At 45.6% G+C, this 20,001-nt stretch overlaps 1 protein-coding gene across 2 annotated transcripts; it reads right to left on the bottom strand.

The window, feature by feature from the left end:
• Positions 1 to 5,653: 5,653 nt before the first annotated feature.
• Positions 5,654 to 15,929, bottom strand: ZBTB2 (zinc finger and BTB domain containing 2). Of its 2 annotated transcripts, none has more exons than XM_066179086.1 (3): positions 15,712 to 15,929; positions 11,794 to 11,978; positions 5,654 to 9,879 (listed from the first exon to the last, which is right to left on the bottom strand). In XM_066179086.1, exons 2-3 carry the CDS (start codon positions 11,964 to 11,966, stop codon positions 8,517 to 8,519), a joined length of 1,536 nt encoding a protein of 511 aa, XP_066035183.1. In that variant the 5' UTR covers positions 11,967 to 11,978; positions 15,712 to 15,929; the 3' UTR covers positions 5,654 to 8,516. The 2 variants fall into 2 exon arrangements, with proteins under 2 accessions (XP_066035183.1, XP_066035184.1); XM_066179087.1 differs by lacking the exon at positions 15,712 to 15,929 and adding an exon at positions 14,361 to 14,464.
• Positions 15,930 to 20,001: the final 4,072 nt, after the last annotated feature.

Below are 20,001 nucleotides of genomic sequence, written 5' to 3'. Positions count from 1 at the left end.
GAATAGGAACCCAGAAATTATGACTTTTGAGGAAGGTCATGGAGCTGAGCAGTGGGGTCATCATTAAGGCAAGTGCACTTCCCCTCTAATAAAGTTTTTTGAAAAGTGAAGAGCATGAGTGTTTATTTCTGTGGTAACCATGGACTCCCTCACTCCCAAAGATTTTTACACTCCAGTGAAATCTGCTTCAGAAAAGATGGTAGGTGTAGCCTCTCCCCAGACCACTTTCTGCTTTTGCTTAACTGAGACCTTTTTATCTCCAGCTCTAAGAACTGCTTGGGAAAATAAGATAATCTTGAGAGAGTAAGTTGTCATTAATAAATCTTTCATAATTCTTTTTTTTCCTGTCACTTACACTGGGCATCCATGTGTCACTTGGAGAGATGCCAGTCTTAGAGAACAACTGGCAAGGCTGTGGCAGAATCAGGAGCTTTATCCATGAGGCTTAATTCAGGGGTGCTGACAGTCACTCCTTGAAGACCTTATTTGTCACCGTCATAAAAAGCAATGCCTTTAATGCTCAGGTAACTGCTACATGTGTGCTCCATGCCAAGGTCTGCACAACAGAGCCCAGATCATGGAATATATCTCAATACACTCCCCTCATATAGGACATCTAGGATTCCTCTGCCTCCTTCTCCCTTTTCCTATGAGGAGACAGGGACAGAAATAGGGGCGTGTCCTGCACATGCTCTCGAGTGAAAGGGAAAACTGAAGCTGAAATGAGGGAATAGTGAGTGAGAAGGGGAGAAAATCACCTTCTTTTTAGTGGCTGCAGTGGTTTAAATACTTGTTTGGTGTCATTCCAGCTGAACAGGCAGCGTCCTGTGCCTGCACTCTCCCCCAGTTGTTACACTGACTTTCTACAGCCTCCTTCTTCCTTTGGTAGCTCTTTTGCAGCCCCATTCTGGTGAGAGGCTACCACTCTGCTTCTCTCCCAATCCTAGCCCTAATCCTTGTGCTGGTTTTGGCTAGGATAGAGTTAACTGCCTCCCTAGCAGCTGGTACAGGGCCATGTGTTAGTACTCCGTGTGAAAACTATGTTGATAACAGTGATGATGATGTTGTTGCTGAATAGTGTTGACCCCAAGCCAAGGACGTTCCAGTTTCCAGTTTCCCTCGCTCTGCCGGTGAGGAGGAGGAGCACCAAGAGCTGAGGGGGAGCATGGCCAGGATGTGAACTGGTCTGGAAGTGCTGGATTTGTGGCCTTCCTGACAGGCCCACCATGGCTTCTGCAGCCAGTGGCTTTGCCACCAAAGTCCCTGTCAGAGGCAGTGCATTCCTGGACCCAACCATTGCTTCAGCAGGTGCTTGAATTCCCTGGGATCTCCTTTGGGTTTCTGAGAGGTGGAGCAACTCACTCATGTAATCTTAACACGTTTCTTCTTGCAGGACTATGCCAAGAAATGCATCTTCTTGGTCCCATCAGTCGCTGAAAATGAATTTTGCCACCCAGCTGGTAAGTTTTAAACACAGACTGAGGAAGAGCTGGCAGTTCTGCAAAACTGCCTGCATCACTTCAGGCAGAGCAGTTCAGCTCTGTCCAGGTGACATCTTGAAGCCTGGAGAGTTACCACTTTGCAAACCCTGGTTATGCCCAGCAGCAGAGATATCAGTGCAAAGTGCCACTGTCATTGTGTCTCTATTTCCCAGCTCTCAGAGGAATGTTTAATCACATTCCTTGACAGCAATAGGAAATAGATGTAATCATTCCTCATGTAAGAGTCACCACGGAGGTGTGGCTCTGCAAGGGAGTACAGCTACTGGCAGCTGCACGACAGAGCAAATAAATCCTCTTGGCAGCAGCAGCTGCACTTTTTTCCTCTCACCATGCAAAACCTCAGCTCCTGTAAGCACTGAGAGGGAGCCCACCAGCAGAGCCAGACATAGAGTAAACCATGGGCTCACACTCCCTTGCAGCAGTATCAGAAGCAGGGAAATGTTTTCTACAGCTTTGCAACACTAGATGACTTTCTCATGGGTCTACCAAGGATACAGGAATTGATGACTTTCAATTTCTGTAGGTCAGCTTCTTTTTAGAGCACACAACATGTCCGTCAGGAGAGAGAGGATCTATCTATGGTGGGGGAAGGACAGAAAAAGCATTAATACAGCCATCATTTCCAAATTCCTAGTATGCTCTTCTCTTTTAAGACACAAATGCAAATCCCAAACAAAGAGATTTCTGACCCTTGAGCTAATGAAAACAGAAGGTAGCGCTCCCATTCCCTGGGACAAATGTACCACTGTCCTAAGAGGAAATAGTTAATATAATGTAAAAAATCTGAAAGCAAAGCAAAACAAAACAACCCAACCCCCACCCCAAAACAGGAAAGGTGGTGTCCTCACAGGCATGATCAGAGCCTCACAGTTTAGGCAGCTTCTTCCTGCTCACTTCTTTTAAATTCTCCCCATTTAGTTTGAGCTCCTGTTTCACCATGTTAGCTTTCCACTCTCTGTGGCACAGCTCTGCACACAGATGAGAGCTGACCCATATTTCAGCTGGTTCCTTCTGCTGATTCTTGTTTTGCTTATCTTGCAGTAGATAGAATAAAACTGATGACATAGTGGCCTTTTGCTCTGAAACATTTCCTATATGACAGGAGAGTGATGCACAGCAACACATCCTTCAAGTCATCCCTGCAGTATGTTTTTTTTAAAAATGAATATAATACTACAGTTTTATTTAAAAAGGCATGAAAATTTTGAACATTAATGAACTCAGTGAACAAGGATGAAGTTTCTACAAATGCTCCTTTTCAGTTCTTGTGCACAAATCAGGACTTGTTCTGGGTCCCATTTTGTTATCAGTACTGCAAAAGTGCCTCAAAATGAGATAAAAAAAATTTAATTCTGTATAAGAATGCAATATCAAAGAACAAGACTGTCATTATTATTGAACAATTATTACTTTATATTCTGTATATATATCTGTCTGTGGACAACTGTGTACCAGCAGCTGGAGTGGTGCTGGTTTGGTGATGGGCCCTCACCTTCCTTTCCTCATCAGCTGCCAATTGCAAGCTTTGAGTGACTATTTCCTTTCACATTCTTCAAACTTTGCTGTTGGGGTGGAAGGACCTGACCTTCCATATTTTCTAGACTTTACCCTTTTGTAGGACACTCAGGAAAGGCCTGCTCCTGCTGGGATGGGAAGTTCATGCTGGCAGTATAACACCAACAGAGAGGCTGTGGCCTCTGTCCATATCCAGGACAAACCAGTGCCCTGGTTTGATTTTTACCTAATAAGCTCATGAAATAAAGCTTGACTGACAGAGTACATTGCTCTGTGAATTTGAGAGACCCAAATAAACAATGGCAATATATAAAATAATTCACTGGTGAAACTGGAATAGCACAATACAGTAGTAACAAAATAGAAAATGCTTTTACCATGTGGTTGAGAGATTAAGGATAGAAGGAAACAATGGATTGATCAGGAAGCTCCCTTAGAAAGTGTATAAGCTGCTTCAAAATGAGTCCTGACACAGTCAGCAGATTGGATACAGGCTGTGGATCTGTGCTGAGGCGTGCTGTAGTGATGGGTACCTCCTCCACACTCCACAGAGCAGTACAGTAAGTGAACATTTGTGTTAACTTTCATTTTGTGGCTCTGCTTCTCTCCTCCCTGAGCAGATTTCCTAGGGTTCCAGGAAGCCTTCAGTTTTGTCCAAGGCGATAGGCATGGAGCGAATATGAGGAAGTCCTGCCGGCAGCTCCTTTGGCACAAGGGCTCAAACACTGGCACCTCAAGGAATGACAACAGTCACTGACAGCTGCTCCAAGGCCACGCTGAGCTCTTGCATCTTGGCACAAGCGGCCTGTTCAAAAGCATGGATGCACCAACATCACAGCACCAGGGCTGTACTGCAGAGGAAATGTGTTATGTGGTTTGGGCTAAATTTCATCTAAATATGTCCTTCTTAATGGCAGGCTTGATAGAAGCCCGTGCTTACGGACAGCGAATTTCTCTTCTTTTTAGAGATGATCACAGATGATTTGGCAAATACACATTCATGAAGGGTGTTGCAAAAGATTTCTTGCTTCTTTCTGTTTTGTTCTACTTTTGGTATGATCGGGATTTCATCATCCAGTGTCAATGGGCATTTTTACAAACAAAAACAAATGAACAAAACAAGAGCTGTAGAAATGGAAACGCTGTCTGAGGCAGAGTAACAGCTGGGTTTTTTGAACAGCCAACCTCCATTACCAGTAGTAGTCTGTCACCTAGATTTCATTAACCAAAGTATGCTGCTGTAATTAACAGTGTAACATTTACAGTGTTGAAGCAGGAATCTAATTTGTGTTAATTTTTTTTAAGTAACCCAATTACTCTTAATCATTCATAACTATCAAGTATCTTAAAACACTTGTTGACTTTGGAAAGCAATAAATAAGAGAATCAACAACAGAACTCCAAAATTAATTTCCCTTACGTGTTTACTTTTTAAGATTAAAAGGTGTGGAAATGCAATCAAGGAAATTTAGTTTAACTTGGTTAAGAATGAATCAGAGGATATCTAAAGAATTGTATTGCTTTCCAAAAAGGCAAAATACCCAAATAAGGTAATCCTCCTGTTAAGCAGACTGGGAAAAAAAACACAAACCATTGAGAGACTGTGATGCCACCAGATACCAGGTACCATAGCACCTGCTCGAGTGTAACCACATTTCCTTTAATTAATGTAAAAGATGTTGCAATGCCAAAGAAATTATTTAAGGTAAACAGAATGAGATCTAGGGTGTCTTTCTTTTATCTTTTCTTTCTTCTTTTCTTTTCTCTTTTCTTTTCTTTTTTCTTTTCTTTTTTCTTTTCTTTTTTCTTTTTTCTTTCTCTTGCAACTGACAACTTTTTGTGACTGAGGCTGTTATTTTATGGGGTTTGGAGCTGAAGAGCCAGCCAGATTTTTCTAAACGTCAAGAGAGCAACTGAAGGCTCTGCCATGTAAACAGGAGGACAATTTTAAGTATTCAGTGTCTGTAATGCAAGTATCTTCTGATAAATTCTTCCCCTGCCGAAGCAGAATGATTATCAGACCAGTGATGGGGAAGATACTTGATGGAAATATACTGACTGCAATGGACTGCAAACTTCACTTTCAGAAGTGATAATCCTCTGCTGGAGCAGAGAGATTTGTAGGTGTTTGGTACTTTTGAAGTCATGGCAGAGATGTCAAATGACATGCCTAGGAAATTAACTTCGAAGATACTCCTTTGGAAAAACCTGGGGCTGAAGTTCCAGCCCCTGGCCTTGAATGATGGCAGATTTTCACTGACTTCTCAGCAGTTCCTGCCAAGATGTCTGCTTTCATTTGGTAAAAAATTCACAACTTCAGCAGGTGAGCAGACTGAATGAGCAATGAGCAACTCAGTCACAAATCTCCAAGTCAAACACTGAAAACTAAATCCAGGAGTTATCTCTAACTGTAATAATAATTCAGAGGGCTTAAACAAAGAAGCTTGAACAACACTGCATTTGTGCTGGAATCTCCCGAATTCTTGATGCAGCAATTAATAACCAGAATATATTGTATCTAATTTGTTGTAAAGGAACAAAATTGCTCATAAAGTTGAAAGGCAATGACTTAAACATCCCTATGGAGCATCAGACAATAAAGGGCATTTGAAAGAAACCATTACCATTGCTCAACATGTATTAAAACAGTCTCTTTATTGTGATTTTTTTTTCTCTTTACCCAACAGTTATTTCAAAAGAATAAATATTAACAGGTGAAAGTATCTCTGCTGAGCCTGCAACTTCATGTTCCTTGTAGCAGCAGGACAGTCATAACCAACTCCTTCCATGGCTGATTGTTCCCTGCCCTACCCTGCTCCTCCTTGCTGGGCAGCATACAGGCCTGCAAGGCCACCCTGCCCTCCAGAGGAGCTACCTGCCCAAGTGGGAGTCACCACTGCCCATCTTCTACATCCTGCATCCTGCTGCCAGCAGCAACACTGGCTTCAGTAAGGCTCTTCCCAGCTCACCTCTGTCTTTGCACTATCTGTTGAGTTGTTCAAAACCTTCTGCAGAGCTAAAATAACAAACAGGTTTGACAGAAAAATAGCATTTTTTAAGACTGGTTGTTTTTTTGCTTGAGTCCATTTAACACGTAACTTAGCAAACATCATGATGTCCAAGCAGTGGAGAAGGAGAGGTGAGAGCAGGAATAAATGGTGTGGCCACATGCACCCTGACACCAGCCACCTGGGGAGCTGAGTTGAACTGTTTTGCCCCAGAGCAGAACTGGAGCTCTAGAATTTAAAAAGAAAAAAAAAAAAAAAAAGAAAAAAAAAAAAAGAAAAAAAAAAAGAAAAAAAAGCACCTAAGCATTAACTAACAGCTGAGGTGATAGCACCTTTAGTAGCTTCAGTCATTTTGGAAATGAACTTGTGACTACCCCCTAAACCACAGATACCTCAAAAGCTGACATTACCCTGAACTAGGAAAGGTTTATTCCTTTGTTTTTCTACTCTGAGAGCATTTTGGACTAAGGAAGATGAAATAAAACCCACATTTAAGGATATTATACTGGTAGATGGAGATCCTAAAGAAGTTTTAAAATGGACAGCACTAAAATAATTCTGTAAGATTTTTTTTTTCCTCAAAAGACTTCTACACTTTGAAGTCAATTGATTTTAAACCTATTACTCTAATACGAGAGAGAATAAAAAATCCAGTATGTAGAGACTTTTTGTGCTAAATCCACCTCAAGTTTTAGTAAGCTCATTGTTCACCTGTGTGATGGAGGTTTTAGTCTGATAAACAGAATACATTGCTTGGCTTTTAAACTGATTCAGCAAGAGCTCATCCAGAAGACCGAACACCAACAACCTTTCACCTTCAACTCAATAAATCATATCCCATTTAATTCAGTTTTTATTCAATGAAATGATGTATAAAAACTTACAAATCTGAGAACTTAACTATACACAAAAAGATGATATTTAGTTTAAACGTATACACAGAGAAGAGCTGTGGTTTGTGACTTGCCCTCTCCCACCCCTCCCCCCAAACACACACTGTCTCCATTTATGACGGGGCACTTTTTCTGTCCACTTACACCTTCTGTTGGCCCAGTAATTGCTCAGTGAGCTTCACTGCTGCTGTCAGTTTAGGTTTTTAGGCTACCAGCAAAAAATCTGGGCATCTATATAAAATAGCAAAAATCAACAACTTGATTTTTAACACAAAGATGCAGTACTACCATCAGCGGAAACTAAAACTACAGAATTCACCCTTTCAGTTTTTGCAGGCTTTGTCTTGGCTTTCAAAATAACAGGACTCTCATAGAGCAGAATTTCCCAGCCAGTACTACAGATTCATTTTAAAACAACCATGATCCCCTGTTGCTAGAACACCGCTCTTCCTCCCTCAACTCATGCCGTTAGACCAAATGAAATCATGGATATTCCTTGCCTGAGTAAGGGAATAAAGCTTTTCTCTCTCCTTTCATCCAGAATGACTCAAACCTCTACACAGCTAACAACACACGCATGTGCTGCACTAACGGTGGTGCAGTGCTCACCAGTATGCCACTTCTCTAGTTTCCTTTGTAGCTTGGGTGACAACACTTACCTATTGGCTTCTCTTCAACAGGTCAATAAGAATGCACACAGCTCAGGACGTTTCATATTTGGGTAAAACCTGTGCAGTGACTAGCTTTGTCCAACAACTAAAAGATATTCCAGGCTGAATCTGAGAGCAAACGGCCAGTTACTTAAAAAGGATGTGTGCATTTATTTACCTGTACCAAATATACACAGAGACACTTTATATATATATAAATCTTTATACATATACAGTATTATATATATATATATAAAGATTGCCATCACATTACTATTACAGCTACTTTAGTCAAAATTTGACTAAGCAACGACTTTGCTTGACTCTGAAACAGATACCCAAAGGCATACTTGAAGGAAAACATATGGCTAAAAGAAAACCAACACCCTCAGCTCTTTTTAACTCAATGAACAGAGACTTCTGCATTCCTTGAGAAAAGTTCTGAGGGCTTAGGTTATAACCTTAATCAACTTGCATGTGGACTTGTTAAGAGCACGGTGTTTAATCTGCCAGATCTCAAAATGCCTTCTACCAGGGAAACTAAAATACGTATATCCTTTGCTTACCAAACTCATACTCTGTTTCTCATTACACTCATCATTGTATCTAAATACACTTTTAAACAACCTAAATTTTGTTTAAAATCTATCAAATTTGGAATAACTAATACTATCAACATAGTTAGCTGGATTGTTTTTTCATGTTCCTTTGTATTAAAATCAATTTTGTTGTGGTTTGATGCAAGAGCTTTTTGTTTGTTTTGGTGGGAGAGGCAAAGTCCAATTTCCTAATGTGCCAGTACAGTTCTGGTTGCTGAAGACAAAGGGTGGGAAGGAAGTTGCTGGAAAAGATGGCAGGGGTAAGTGAGGTAAGAGGTAGGGGGAGGAAAAAATTGATTTAATAAAAAATGAGTAAAGAAACTTTAAAAAATTGATATAGGTTTCACATTCAGTCTAACAACACTGCTTCCTGCTCCTTTTTGATGGAGGCTAACACTGCATTATCAGTCTCTGTAGCTTCTGTGTCCCCACCACCTAACAGAATGGAGCGATCTTCTTCTAGTGTAAAGACAGAGTTTTGATTTTGGCACGAATGTTTGACTACTTCATTGGGAGTTGAAAAAGTTTTGTCACACAAGTTACATTTGTAGGGCTTGTTGGTCTGTACTAACATGTTGTCCATTTGACTGCCTTCCTCAAAAGTACAGAGCTCCAGAGTCTGTTTATCCACCATCGTGTATGTGTCCATGCTCTGATTTAGGCACACGTGTCTGGCAGCCTGGTTAGCCCTACAAAAGCTTTTGTCACAAGTGCTGCACTTGAAGGGCTTGCCCGTGTGTATGTACATGTGCTCCCTCCAGTGGCTTTTCTGAATAAATTTGCGACCACAGATGGAACATTCGTATTTCCGTCTCTTTACCTCCCTCTCTTGGTCTGCCTGCTCCAGGTTGTCAATGTCTGCGATATCGGAAGGGGGAGGCGTCTCTGACTGCTGCTGCCCGTCAATTATTGGGGAGTCTGAGATCTGCTGCAGCTCACTGTCACTAATCATCCCCGCTTCAGGCACTTCCATGGCATCTTTATCAGCTGTGTTGTTACAGAGAGACAAAGAAATATTACTTTCTCCCTGCTGGCTAGATGTGAAGGGAACTCCCGTGTGGATCTGCAGGTGCTCCCGCAAACTGCTGCGCAGGTTGAACCGGCGACCGCAGAGGTGACAGGCATAGTATTTTGGGAAGCTTCCGTTCCTCTTCATAATGCTTGGCTTGACATGTGCTATTGTGAGAGAGGCAGGCTGTTCATCTGAAGAAGATGCTTCCATGTTGGCCTCTTCTCCTGAAGGTGAATTGTTACCAGCAGCAGATACCAGTTCTGGAGATAGAGAAGATGGCAATGGGTCAGAAGCAGACATATTTGTCCGGGTCACTTGCGGCAGATTTGCACCTAACTGTGAGAGCTGTGAGCCTTCAGAAGCCTGCTCTTGGTTCATCCGTGATGTCTGAGGCCGTGGTTCTCGCCCAAGTTTGTCAGTCGCTGACGTAACCTTAGTGGGATGTCTTATCTGGTGATCTGCAATCTGAATGCCATATAATGAAGATGCTAATGGAAAGACTTGATCCGGGTGAGAAAAAGTTCCCTGACTTGCAAGGCTGGCCTCTTGAATTAGCGGATATGCATGCAGAAACTTTATTCCCTGTTCTAGTCGAACTGGGTCAATGAGTTGTGGTGCCATCTTCCCAGTGTACATCAAATGCAAGAGATAACTGAAGATATCTGGCTGTATGTCGGTCGCTTTCAAACGGACACATTCACTGAAAGGTGAAACAAAATTATAAATAAGACATAAGGAAAATATTTTTTTCCAGGTCTAGGTTATTGAAGCCTTGATAAAAATAGGAGGTTTCTACTTAAATTCAAAAGACAGAATCTGCAATAAATATTAAGGGAAATGCTTTACTGTAAAAGAGCTAATCTTAAGAGCTACTTGAAAGATAACTTCTTTCCTCAGTGAAGTAACTGGCTTGAAAGAAAAGCTGTCCCATTGCAATCTATACCATTTTAAACTGCTGTTATGTTATAAATGTGTTGCCACATTTAATGTATTTTGTAAATTTGGCTGGATTCAAACACATCTGTAGCTAAATGAAAATCTGCTAGCACCAGACTCTAAATTCAGAGTCCAATAAACTCCTCTCAGTATTTAGCCCTGAAAAACACGTAAAATTCATCTGGCACTTGCCTGCTGGGCTTCTATGTCCTGGTAGGGTTTACAGCTACAGTTCTGCAAATTTGTGGTATCACATTGTCCCAAGTGGGTTATGATCCACAAACGCTGCAGGACAGGGTGTGAATCCCCCCAGGGATCTGATGCAACAGGTGTAACCCATGGAGTACAGGTTCCTTACACAGCAGAACAGCAGCTGTTCTCCTTGAATAGGGAGGAAGAAACAGAAGCACCAGTGCCTGGTCAGCCTAGCAGTGCCTTGATTAGAACACTCAAAGGGAAATGCTTTGGCTGTGATGCCCTCTTCAGCCCAACAGGGCTGAGACCAACACCATCCTCCAGCTCAAAGAGTGCCCTCTGCATCAACCTGTATAATGCTCTGGACTGAGACAGCTACCACAGCTCTAGCTAAAGCTGTACCTCTGTGCAGAAAGTAGGCAAGGTTCACAGAAGGAGGAAAACAGGGAACATCTTTGTGAGCTAACAGGAGAGGAACTGGGATTCTAATTATTTTTCATAAGTATTTGTAGCTCCTCTATTAAAAACAAACGTAAATAAACCACAGAAATTCAGAAATGAACATGACTGAGTGCTGTGGTTTGAATGCTCTAACTGCAGTAGGCTACAAACTGAGAAGGAAATTATAGCCAATTGTTCCATTTCTTGAGCTCTCTCTGTGACTGCTTCTGAATTCAGATATATGACTCAAAAGTAAACTTTGTAATGCTGTGTTCCAAAGATGACTGTGTGCTCTTGATGAAGTATCAAGACTGGCATCATCTGCCTGCAGTCCCGTTTCAGAAGTGCAAATGCACTTCCGTCCTAGTGGTTCACTTCTGGCTAAGAACTCTTAGCCAAAGAGTTAATGTGAATCTCCTAACAAAAACTTTTTGAGTTAGTTCAAGTATTTTGGAAAAAGACAAAATCTTTAAAGTGGTCTCACACTTTGGTGACCTTTTCAATCTCCTCAATGTAAGCCTGTGGTACAAAAATAGTAATAAAAAACCCCACAGAGTACCACAAACCCCCTTATTTTCCACCATTATATAGTATTTTATTATTCAATTGATGATAAACTGCAAAGAAATTAAACACATACACCTCTTTTGTAAGTTTATTTCTCAAAACCTCCTAGCAAGTACTTATTGGATTGTATATAACATTACACAAATGTCAAGAACAGTGTCAAGACAGAGTAGAAGACAGGGAGTGGGGGAAAGAAAATGCAGGAGAGAAGATAGGATCCTTGAAGTATTCAACTGTAGAAATTCAATTCTCTATGCTTTTTTAAGGATAAAGAACTCGTGTTAAATTATAAAATTAGTGTTAATGAATCACAGTTAAATTTTAACATGTTTTTAAGTGAGGTTCTAGTTTGCAGTTAAGACTGGATTCCACGCTCTTAATGTCATAACAAGAAGTAAAAAGAACATTTTGTTGCTACACTTCCTTAGCTTAGTTAACTGAACAACATTTAAACGGTGAACCTTTTTAGAGTTACCTGGTTTGATGAACAAATAACATCTTGAAGTAGTTGGAGAAAGAAGCGAGGACAGATTTGTGTGCCTTGAAGTAGACATCCCCAATGGCAACTGTGCAGTCACACAGGAAACCAAACTCTCTCTGAGCATTTAGCTGCTGCAGCAGAATAAGTCCATGGTTGGCCAAATCCATTTTTTTTACACTCTGAAAAGCAAATGACTTTCATGTAAAACTTAACAGTAGATGCACAGATGCAACAATAGCTGTCTCTTAATAGATATTTTCTCCAATATCTAGATGCCATACTTCAGTAACACATCTTAATCCCAAGTTACTGCATAAAAGATACCTTACACATAGGCAAGGATTTCTCTTTCATGATGGGCAACGTGATTCACAAAGGTCTGAGTGATTTCCAAGGCTTAAAGAGCAAAGGAGAACCAGGACCAAAGTGTTCTGAAAAGGCATGTTGTGGGTACTTGGATACAGAAATATAAATAGCTAAGGAAGAAGAAGATATATTAACAAGTAGTAAAAACACCTATACAGAGTGGGAAAAAGAAAGTGTTTTGGTTGCCACTTGTCTGCTCAAATAGGAAAACTGAATTTCCTTTCTGATGGCAGACACTCTCACCTACACTGGTGGGAGTGACACAATCCAATAAAAGAACAAGTTAGGTACTTTTAACCTGGACTTTCAGTGTCCCTGTATATCTTTTACCTAAAAATTATGGGTCCATCCAGATGAATACAAGCCAAACATTAAATAACCAAACATTTGTGATGGTTAGGCCCTCTCCTGGGAAATACCAGATACATACCTGAATCTTCCCAGCCTCAAACAGTGAATTCATTCTAGGTATTGGCAAGCTCTCTGGACTATCAATAGAGGAGGGGTCAATCTTTTCACCTGATAACTATTGTTTTATTTATTGAGACCAGCCACAACAGCATTTTTAAGAAGTCTACACGCCCCATGCCTGCCTAGCAAATCAAGAAACTCAAAGGGTGAGAGGTGCAGTTCTGTCCATGGGGAGCCCCCTAGGCCAGGGCCTCCACAGCTCCTCACCCTCCTGGGCACCTCCTTGTACCAGCTGCTGGAGGCTGCCCACAAAGAGCTACCTAAGAGCTATAAACTTTTTCTCAAGGATTCAAGGGCAGTCTTGGAAGAAAAATTTGGTAACTTTAGGGGGAAAAAAATAGACAGGAAAACACATTGGGACAGTTACCCATGGATGGATGGATGAATATAGGGCTAGTAAGATCAGAGAGTGGAAATAAACTTAATCAAAGCAAATAGAGCTTTGGGGGAAAAAAAGTGAAAGTACAAAGCAATGTAAATCCGTACATAAACATAAAAGCAGCAAGAGAAGTCAACAAAATTCCAGACCATGTAATGCCCAGAACAGAAACAGAACAGAAATGAAGAGAACAGAAAGAGAAGGTGAAACTAGAAGTGGACCAAAAGGTTTATAAAAAGTTTTGGGTGTTTTCCCCTCTAAACTTAACAGCAAGTTATTGAAATTTTAGGTCAGGTTCAAGCAGCTAGTTTCTTTTATACAGTAAGAGCATGGCTTTTTGGGAAAGAGAACAGACTTGTATTCCACATATGCCAGCTTGTTAAGTCACTGGAGAAGCAAATATTTTTACTTGCTGGAAAGAGAAGAATTCCCTTGTCTTTAAAGCAATAACCAGGCTGACCAAATGCATTCCTCTGCATTCACATGAGATCAGAGCTCACTGGACACACGGGTGTAAAGACAAAGAAAGAAATAAAGTGTAAGATACAGCTGATTATTTCCTTACAGTTAATAAGGCAAAAAAGTTAGGTTTCAGCTCTCCTTAGGTACATATTCTCCTCCCTCAACTAATGTTTGGATAACTAAGTTTGTACCTACAATATGCTAAGATTCTCTCCCTCTCTCCACAAGAGGGAATACTTGCTGCCAGCAGGAACAAAAATCATGCTTGGTCTTACTTAATCCTGAAAGATGCCCCATGTGGACGACGTTACAGAAAACACACTCGATTGATTTTAACCTTTAATTTAGATTATTAATGTGTTCTACTTTTTTTTTAATTCAGTCTGGTTTGCACTTGGTCAACAAAACTTGCCAAGCAGAGCAAACCACCAATGTGAGGGCACTCGAAGCCAGACAAGCATTCTTTCTAGTTATTACCGTCTTAAGTGTGTTTAGTTTGGAGCTTCACTCTTACCCCAAACAGCAAGCCCTTCCTTACAGCCCTGAACTGATCTTTTAAAAAAATGATACATGTGAACAACATTGTGTTTTGCATGTATCTGGATGATATTTAAATGCTCTAGCTACAAGCACTACAGTAATTACACTCCAAGGAAATGACAGGGCTGATGAAAAGAGCGAGGAAAGCACTACGTACATTATAGGTATGCACGCGCTCAGGAATTTTACCCTTAGCTAAATAAAATGGTGATTAACACCGGCGAGGCCGTATTTCAGTGCTGACCGATTCAACAAATGTGTGAAATACTTGTTGTGCCCTGCAACCCCGTGGGTACAGTCCTTCAGTGGCCCGGCCCCGCTCTGTCGCGGCTTTGGAAATTACCTAATCAGTTCAGCGCTGGGTGAGAAGCCGCGTGGGGGCGAGCCCATTCGGGACGGGTGCTCGCTCCGGAGACCCGCAGGGAGCGGCACAAGCCCAGGCTGACACCGGGGAACGCCGGTACCACACCGGGGAGTGCGCGGGGCCCGGGCAGCCGACCAGGTTGGCAGGGAACCGGTCGGGCACGGCGCTTCACGCTCCGCCCTCGCACCCCGGGCACCGAACCTCGACAGCACCGGGCTCGCGGCGCTGCTGCCACTCCGACGGCAGAGGGCCCGGGCCCGGCCGCTCACAGACGCGCCGCACTTCCCGCAGCGGCGGCAGCCGCCCGCTCGGCCTTCGCCCTCACCCCGGGCGGCGGGCGGCGGGCGGGGACCGGTGATGGGCCCCGGCCCCGCCCGCCGCGACGGGACGGCACGGCGCGCGGCTCTTCCCTGCCTCCCACCCCCCGCCGGCGCGCGCCGCCGGGGCGCTCCCGCCTTGTCCGGGCCGGGGGCGTGTCCGGCCGCGCGCCCGCTCCATGGCCGGAGCACGCTCGGCCCCAGTCCGGGAGCGGACGGCGCCCTCCCATTGGCCGCTGGGGCGGGAGGCCGGGCGGCCGCGCGCCGCTCTCACTGGCTGCGCCCCGCCCCTCCCTCCTCCCGCTGGCCCCGCCCACCCCCCCGCGCACGCCACGCGCGCACGGACGGGACGGAGACGGCGCGCGAGACGCAGCGCGAGCGGAGCCGCCAGGGCGCGCGAGACGGGAAGAGCCGCCGCCGCCGCCGCCGCCAGGGCCGGCCCATCCCAACCCGCCGGGGGGGGGACGGGGGACAGGCGGGGCCGCCCCGCCCCGCGCGCGCCGGATCCCACTGCTGCCGCCGCCGCCACCGCCGCCGAAGGGGGCGGGAGGAAGGGAGGGAGGGAGCGCGGGCCTCAACCGGCCGAGCCGAGCCGAGCCGAGCCCCGCGCCGGGCGGCACCGGCCCCGGCCCCCCCGGCCCCCTCCCTCTCTCTTTCCCTCTCCGCGACCCATCCACTCTCCTCCGGCTCGGCCCGGCCCTCCCCTCGGTGCGCACCCATCCCCCCCCCCGTACCGTGTCCCGGATGGAGCGGCCCGGCCCGGTCCGGCCCGGCGGGGATTCACCGGGCAGTTCCATCTCCCGCCCCGCTCCCCCTCGGCCCGCTCGGACCCGGCGGGGCCCGGGGCGTCCCTCGCACACAATGCGGAGGTAGGGCCGAACAGGCCCCGCCGCGCCCCCGCCGCCGCCGCCTGAGCCCGGGCCGCGGCCGGCGCGACGGGGCCGGGCGCACGTGCGGGCGGCGGGGCCGGGCTGCCCCGCGGGGCGGGCGCGGCGCGGCCGGTGCTCGCTCACCTGGGGGGCGTGGGGGCCGCCGGGTGGCGCCGCGCGGGGGCCGCCGCCGTCTCCGCGCCCGGCAGCAGCAACAACGGAGTCAGCGCGGCGGCGGCGGCGGCGGCTTTTCCTGTCCGGTTACGTTCGGGTCACATGACCGGGAGCGGAGCACAGAGGCTGCGGCGAGGAGCCCCCGCCGTGGGGGAGGGGAGGCGGCGAGCGCTGTGGCGGCAGCGGGAGACACCCAGCCCCCGCCCCTCCCTCCGTGCCCGCCCCACCACCGGGAACGGGAGCGGCCCTCCCGCCCTCCGGGCACCCCCGGGGCAAAGCCGCAGCTCCCGTCCTAGCGAGGCGCGCTGCCCCTTTAAAACTCCCGGGCGGCGGAGGCCGGTGTGGCCCCCCTGCACCCCCCTCCGCATCCAGCGCCGCGGGATAACGGGGATTGTGGCGGCGTGCGGGGCCGGGATGGGGTGGGATGGGATGGGGCGGTGCTGTGCCGTGCCGTGCCGAGCCGCGCCGCGCCCGCCGCCGCCGCCTTCCCGGCGCCCGTCCGGCCTCGCCGTGGCGGCAGAGGCTGCTCGGTGCCGCCGCCGGGGGGCACCGAGCGGCTCCCGCCGGGCGGTGCTTGGCGGCGGGTGCGGGATGGATGCCGCCGGGTGCTGCCCTCCCGCTCGCTGCCGGGGAGGAGTGGCGGGCGCAGGTGCGTCTCTGCGCTTCCCGCGGAGTCGCCGGGGATGTGGGAGACGGGGACGGGCCGGCAGCGGCGGGACGCGGTGTTCCGGGCCTATCGGGCACCAACTCTCAGAGCCGGTGCCCTCCTCCGAGTCTCCCTGGCTGCTCTCCAGGTGTCATTTAGCAAGTCTCGGTCCGGTGCGCCGGGGAGGGGCGGCGTGGACCAGTCTGTGTGAAACTGCCCTGGGCACGCCGTGGCTGAGCTGTCAGATGGCGGGTTACAAGTTCAGTTGTCAAAAAGAGCGATTCAGAGTACACAAGTGGAAAGGTTGGGTCTGCTTGTGGCCTGTTCAGCTGGGCGCAGGCTATTTGAAGTGGCCATTCTTGCCTTTTTAAGGGATGATATGGCTGCTGTATGTAAAAATCACATCTGCAACCCCCACAGTGGCAGATTTGGTTGTGGTGGAGTGCGGAGGGGAGGTGGCTGTAGCAAGGCCTCGTTTTATCCAAATCCAAGGCATGCTGTAGAATAATGCATGGATGCTTATAAAACTGCATAAAGAAATGCACCAACAGACATACCTGGAAATACATGTATGTCCATGATACACAGGAAAAATTGCCGGTCTTGCAGAAGTTATTAAGTCAGAGCTGCTAGCGTGGAGCAGGGATGCCATATTCTACAAGAGGCTGGGAAGCCCTTGGATGTGGTTTCTCCAGGCGGTGTATCAGTCCAGGGACTGCCCAGATACATTGGCTAAGCAGAGCAGTGGCATGGACAGAACCATTTTCAGAGAGAAACTGTCGTTGTAGTTGAAGACCTTGTGGGAAGATGTTTGGCCAGCAGTAGTTAAACGGGGTTCCTTTGCACCTCCTGCCCTGCAGCCCTGCTTCTGTTGTCGTCCAGTGTGTTGTTTATTGTTCATGGGGAACAGTGTATGCCACGATGCCAACTGTCTGAATTAGGTCCAGATGATTATTACCTTTTTAAGGCACTTATTTAAGCTAGCATTTAGGGGCCTAGCTGTACTTAGGATGTTGTTTCCATGGTAATTAAATAAGATATACTATGGAAAAAAGGCCCAAACTTCGAACTTTGCATCTTGACAGCAGGTGTGCTGATGGGGAGGAGGAGTCTTGTCTGGTTTGTGGATCCACAGATGACTGCAGCCATCCCAGGCTATTGTTACTTTTACAGGATCTAAATTGATAAAGGATTAGACCAGTTTTATGTGAGTCTGACTAAGCCATCTCCCACTGAAATTAATGGATGTCTTAACAGGCACAGCTTGAGTCTTTGCATCAAATAGCTCATGAATATTAATTTATTTACCCAGGTTAAACTGCATTTGGAAAGTGCAGGGTTTTTAAGACTAGTGAAGTCTTAAAAAAATCAAAAAACCAACCCCCAAACCCAACAACTTTTAATTTTAATGGAGCTGAAAGCTGTCTGCTGCTGTTCCAGTACTTAGAATAAAGCAGCTGAACAGAACCTAATCTTTAAGACCCACCTTGAATAGTTGAGATCTTAAAAGCATGTCCACTGTAGTTCAGCACAACTGAGTTCTGCTATGTGAGCATGTCACAGAAAGTTTATAGAGTGTATTTAACCAGTCTACTTGGCAATTTTTTCCCCTGAATGGTTTCCCTTGCATTTCAGTTTTGCAAACTAAATACAAATTAAAGAGAGTAGATGGGCAGTTGAACTCAAGTCAGTTAGTGTTTGATGATCTCTCATTCTCCTGGAAGATATTGAAAAAGTGATACAATTTTTAATTTGAGTGGGCTACTTAGGAAAACCAGTGTGTTTCTGGCAGATATCTGGCAGGCTTTTTGGCCTCTTTTTTATGCTGCACTGGCATACTTGTGTATTGGCATTAGTGTGAGATTCTCCTCTGTGCTGTCTCTGAAACAAGAAAAATTAACTTAGCTATGGTTTATTTGTACTATTAACAGCTCACAATTCAGCTTTAAATCACCTTTATTTGGACTGCAATCCTTGAATCCAGCAATAATGCAGTTTCTAATCCTGTTGGATTCAAGGCCTGTTGGAATCTGTAGAAAGATGGCTGTTTTGAGTGTAATGCTGCCAGACTTCAGACCTTCAGTACTGACTAACGCCTGAGACATGTTACCTGTGTCGCAGGGAGTGATGAGCATTCACCTGATGCATTTGGGACACCCAGCTTATCATGTGAATCTAAAATATTACTTCTTTCTCTCCTTTGGAGTTTTGGGTTTGTTTGTTTTTTAGGTTACAATCCACGCACCTGAAACTGTAATAAAAATTTACCCATGTCTCATTAAGTGGCATTACTGTGCTTTTTGTTTTTATGTGCTGGTTTTTCCTCCTGAGTTTCTAGAGGTACTCTATTAGGATTTCTTTCCCATTTTTATGACTTTTTGAAAGGACTGTTCAGACTGTTAAGAAATTGTGCTACACACATCTGAGCACATTCTTAGTTAGGTGTGATGCTGTTGATGACAGGATCAGTCCCTAGGTTTTGGGTTTTACTTCAGTCTGCATGTACTTGGATTAGAGGCAGCATTTTGTCTGATAAGATCATATTTTACATTGTAAATGAGCATACTGCTGATGATATAAGTGTTAATAGGATGACGGAAGTGTCTGCTAATCTGAGTAAAAAGTCATTTGAGCAGTGGGAGGAACTTGATCCAGTCTCAAGTCCTGTAAGTGGATGAGTTCAGTTGAAATCTGGAGTGGAATAGCAGATTTTTTTATTGCTATAGTCAAAATCTCAACAGCTCTATGGTACTAATTAGGCTCAAAGTACTAAGATTTTTTGTGAGTTTTCAAATTTTCCAGCATTTTTGAAAAGTAAGAGAGCAGAGTCCTTGTTCTGAAGTCCTTGTTCCTGCTCCCTGCAACACTATTAATGCACTCCCTGAGTGGAAGCCACAGGGATCTAGGGGTTGCATGTCCTAGGCAATGCATGGGAACTGTTCCCCAGAGGTGTGGGACCCTATTCCACATGGGTACTATTTTAGTAAAACATGAGCTTATGTCAATGCTGTAAATCTGTTTTATTAGCACAGCTGCCGTTTCTAACACTTCCACTTCTGATTTAAGCTGGCGAGACTTGGTGGCAAGTGTGACAGCTGCAGTAGCTTCTTGCTAGAACATTGTATCTCTGAGTCTCCAAGCTTTAAATCCAGAACTCTGTCATCTCTCTGTTAGAACTGTGCACATAGTTTCACCTAGTCTCACCTGTCTTTCAGACAGCATTGTAGGAATGTAAAAGTGATCCCTGGGAAAACTGATGTAAGGCCCCAGCAGTAACAGTGGAATGGCTCTGCTTTTTCTTGCCTTGGCTTCCATGCTCTTCCTTGCCTTGCTGTTGGGGTACATTTGTGATAGGTGAGTGGTCGTCCCCAAGGAGATCTGAGCTTTCACATTTTTGTTGCCAGTAGGTCTGGTGGTCTGAGAGGTGAAGAAGATCCATGGTGTGTGAGCCACCTTTTGTGTAGGCTGTATGAAGTGAAAAGATGAAGAAGTGGATCTTCGTTGTTCTGTAGGCTAAGCTGGTTTTCCGGTATCAGGATACTAGGAATTGTTTCTACACCTAGTGAACAAAACTAGTTGAGTAGCTGCAGTTTAGACCAGGGGAAATAAATAAT

Source organism: Chamaea fasciata, unplaced genomic scaffold (assembly GCF_029207755.1).
Source record: "Chamaea fasciata isolate MVZ Bird 193981 ecotype frontalis unplaced genomic scaffold, bChaFas1.0.hap1 SCAF_3, whole genome shotgun sequence".
Classification (NCBI taxonomy): Eukaryota; Metazoa; Chordata; class Aves; order Passeriformes; family Sylviidae; genus Chamaea; species Chamaea fasciata.
Note: the sequence above shows the minus strand (reverse complement) of the source record. Positions and strands in the feature narration are given on the sequence as shown.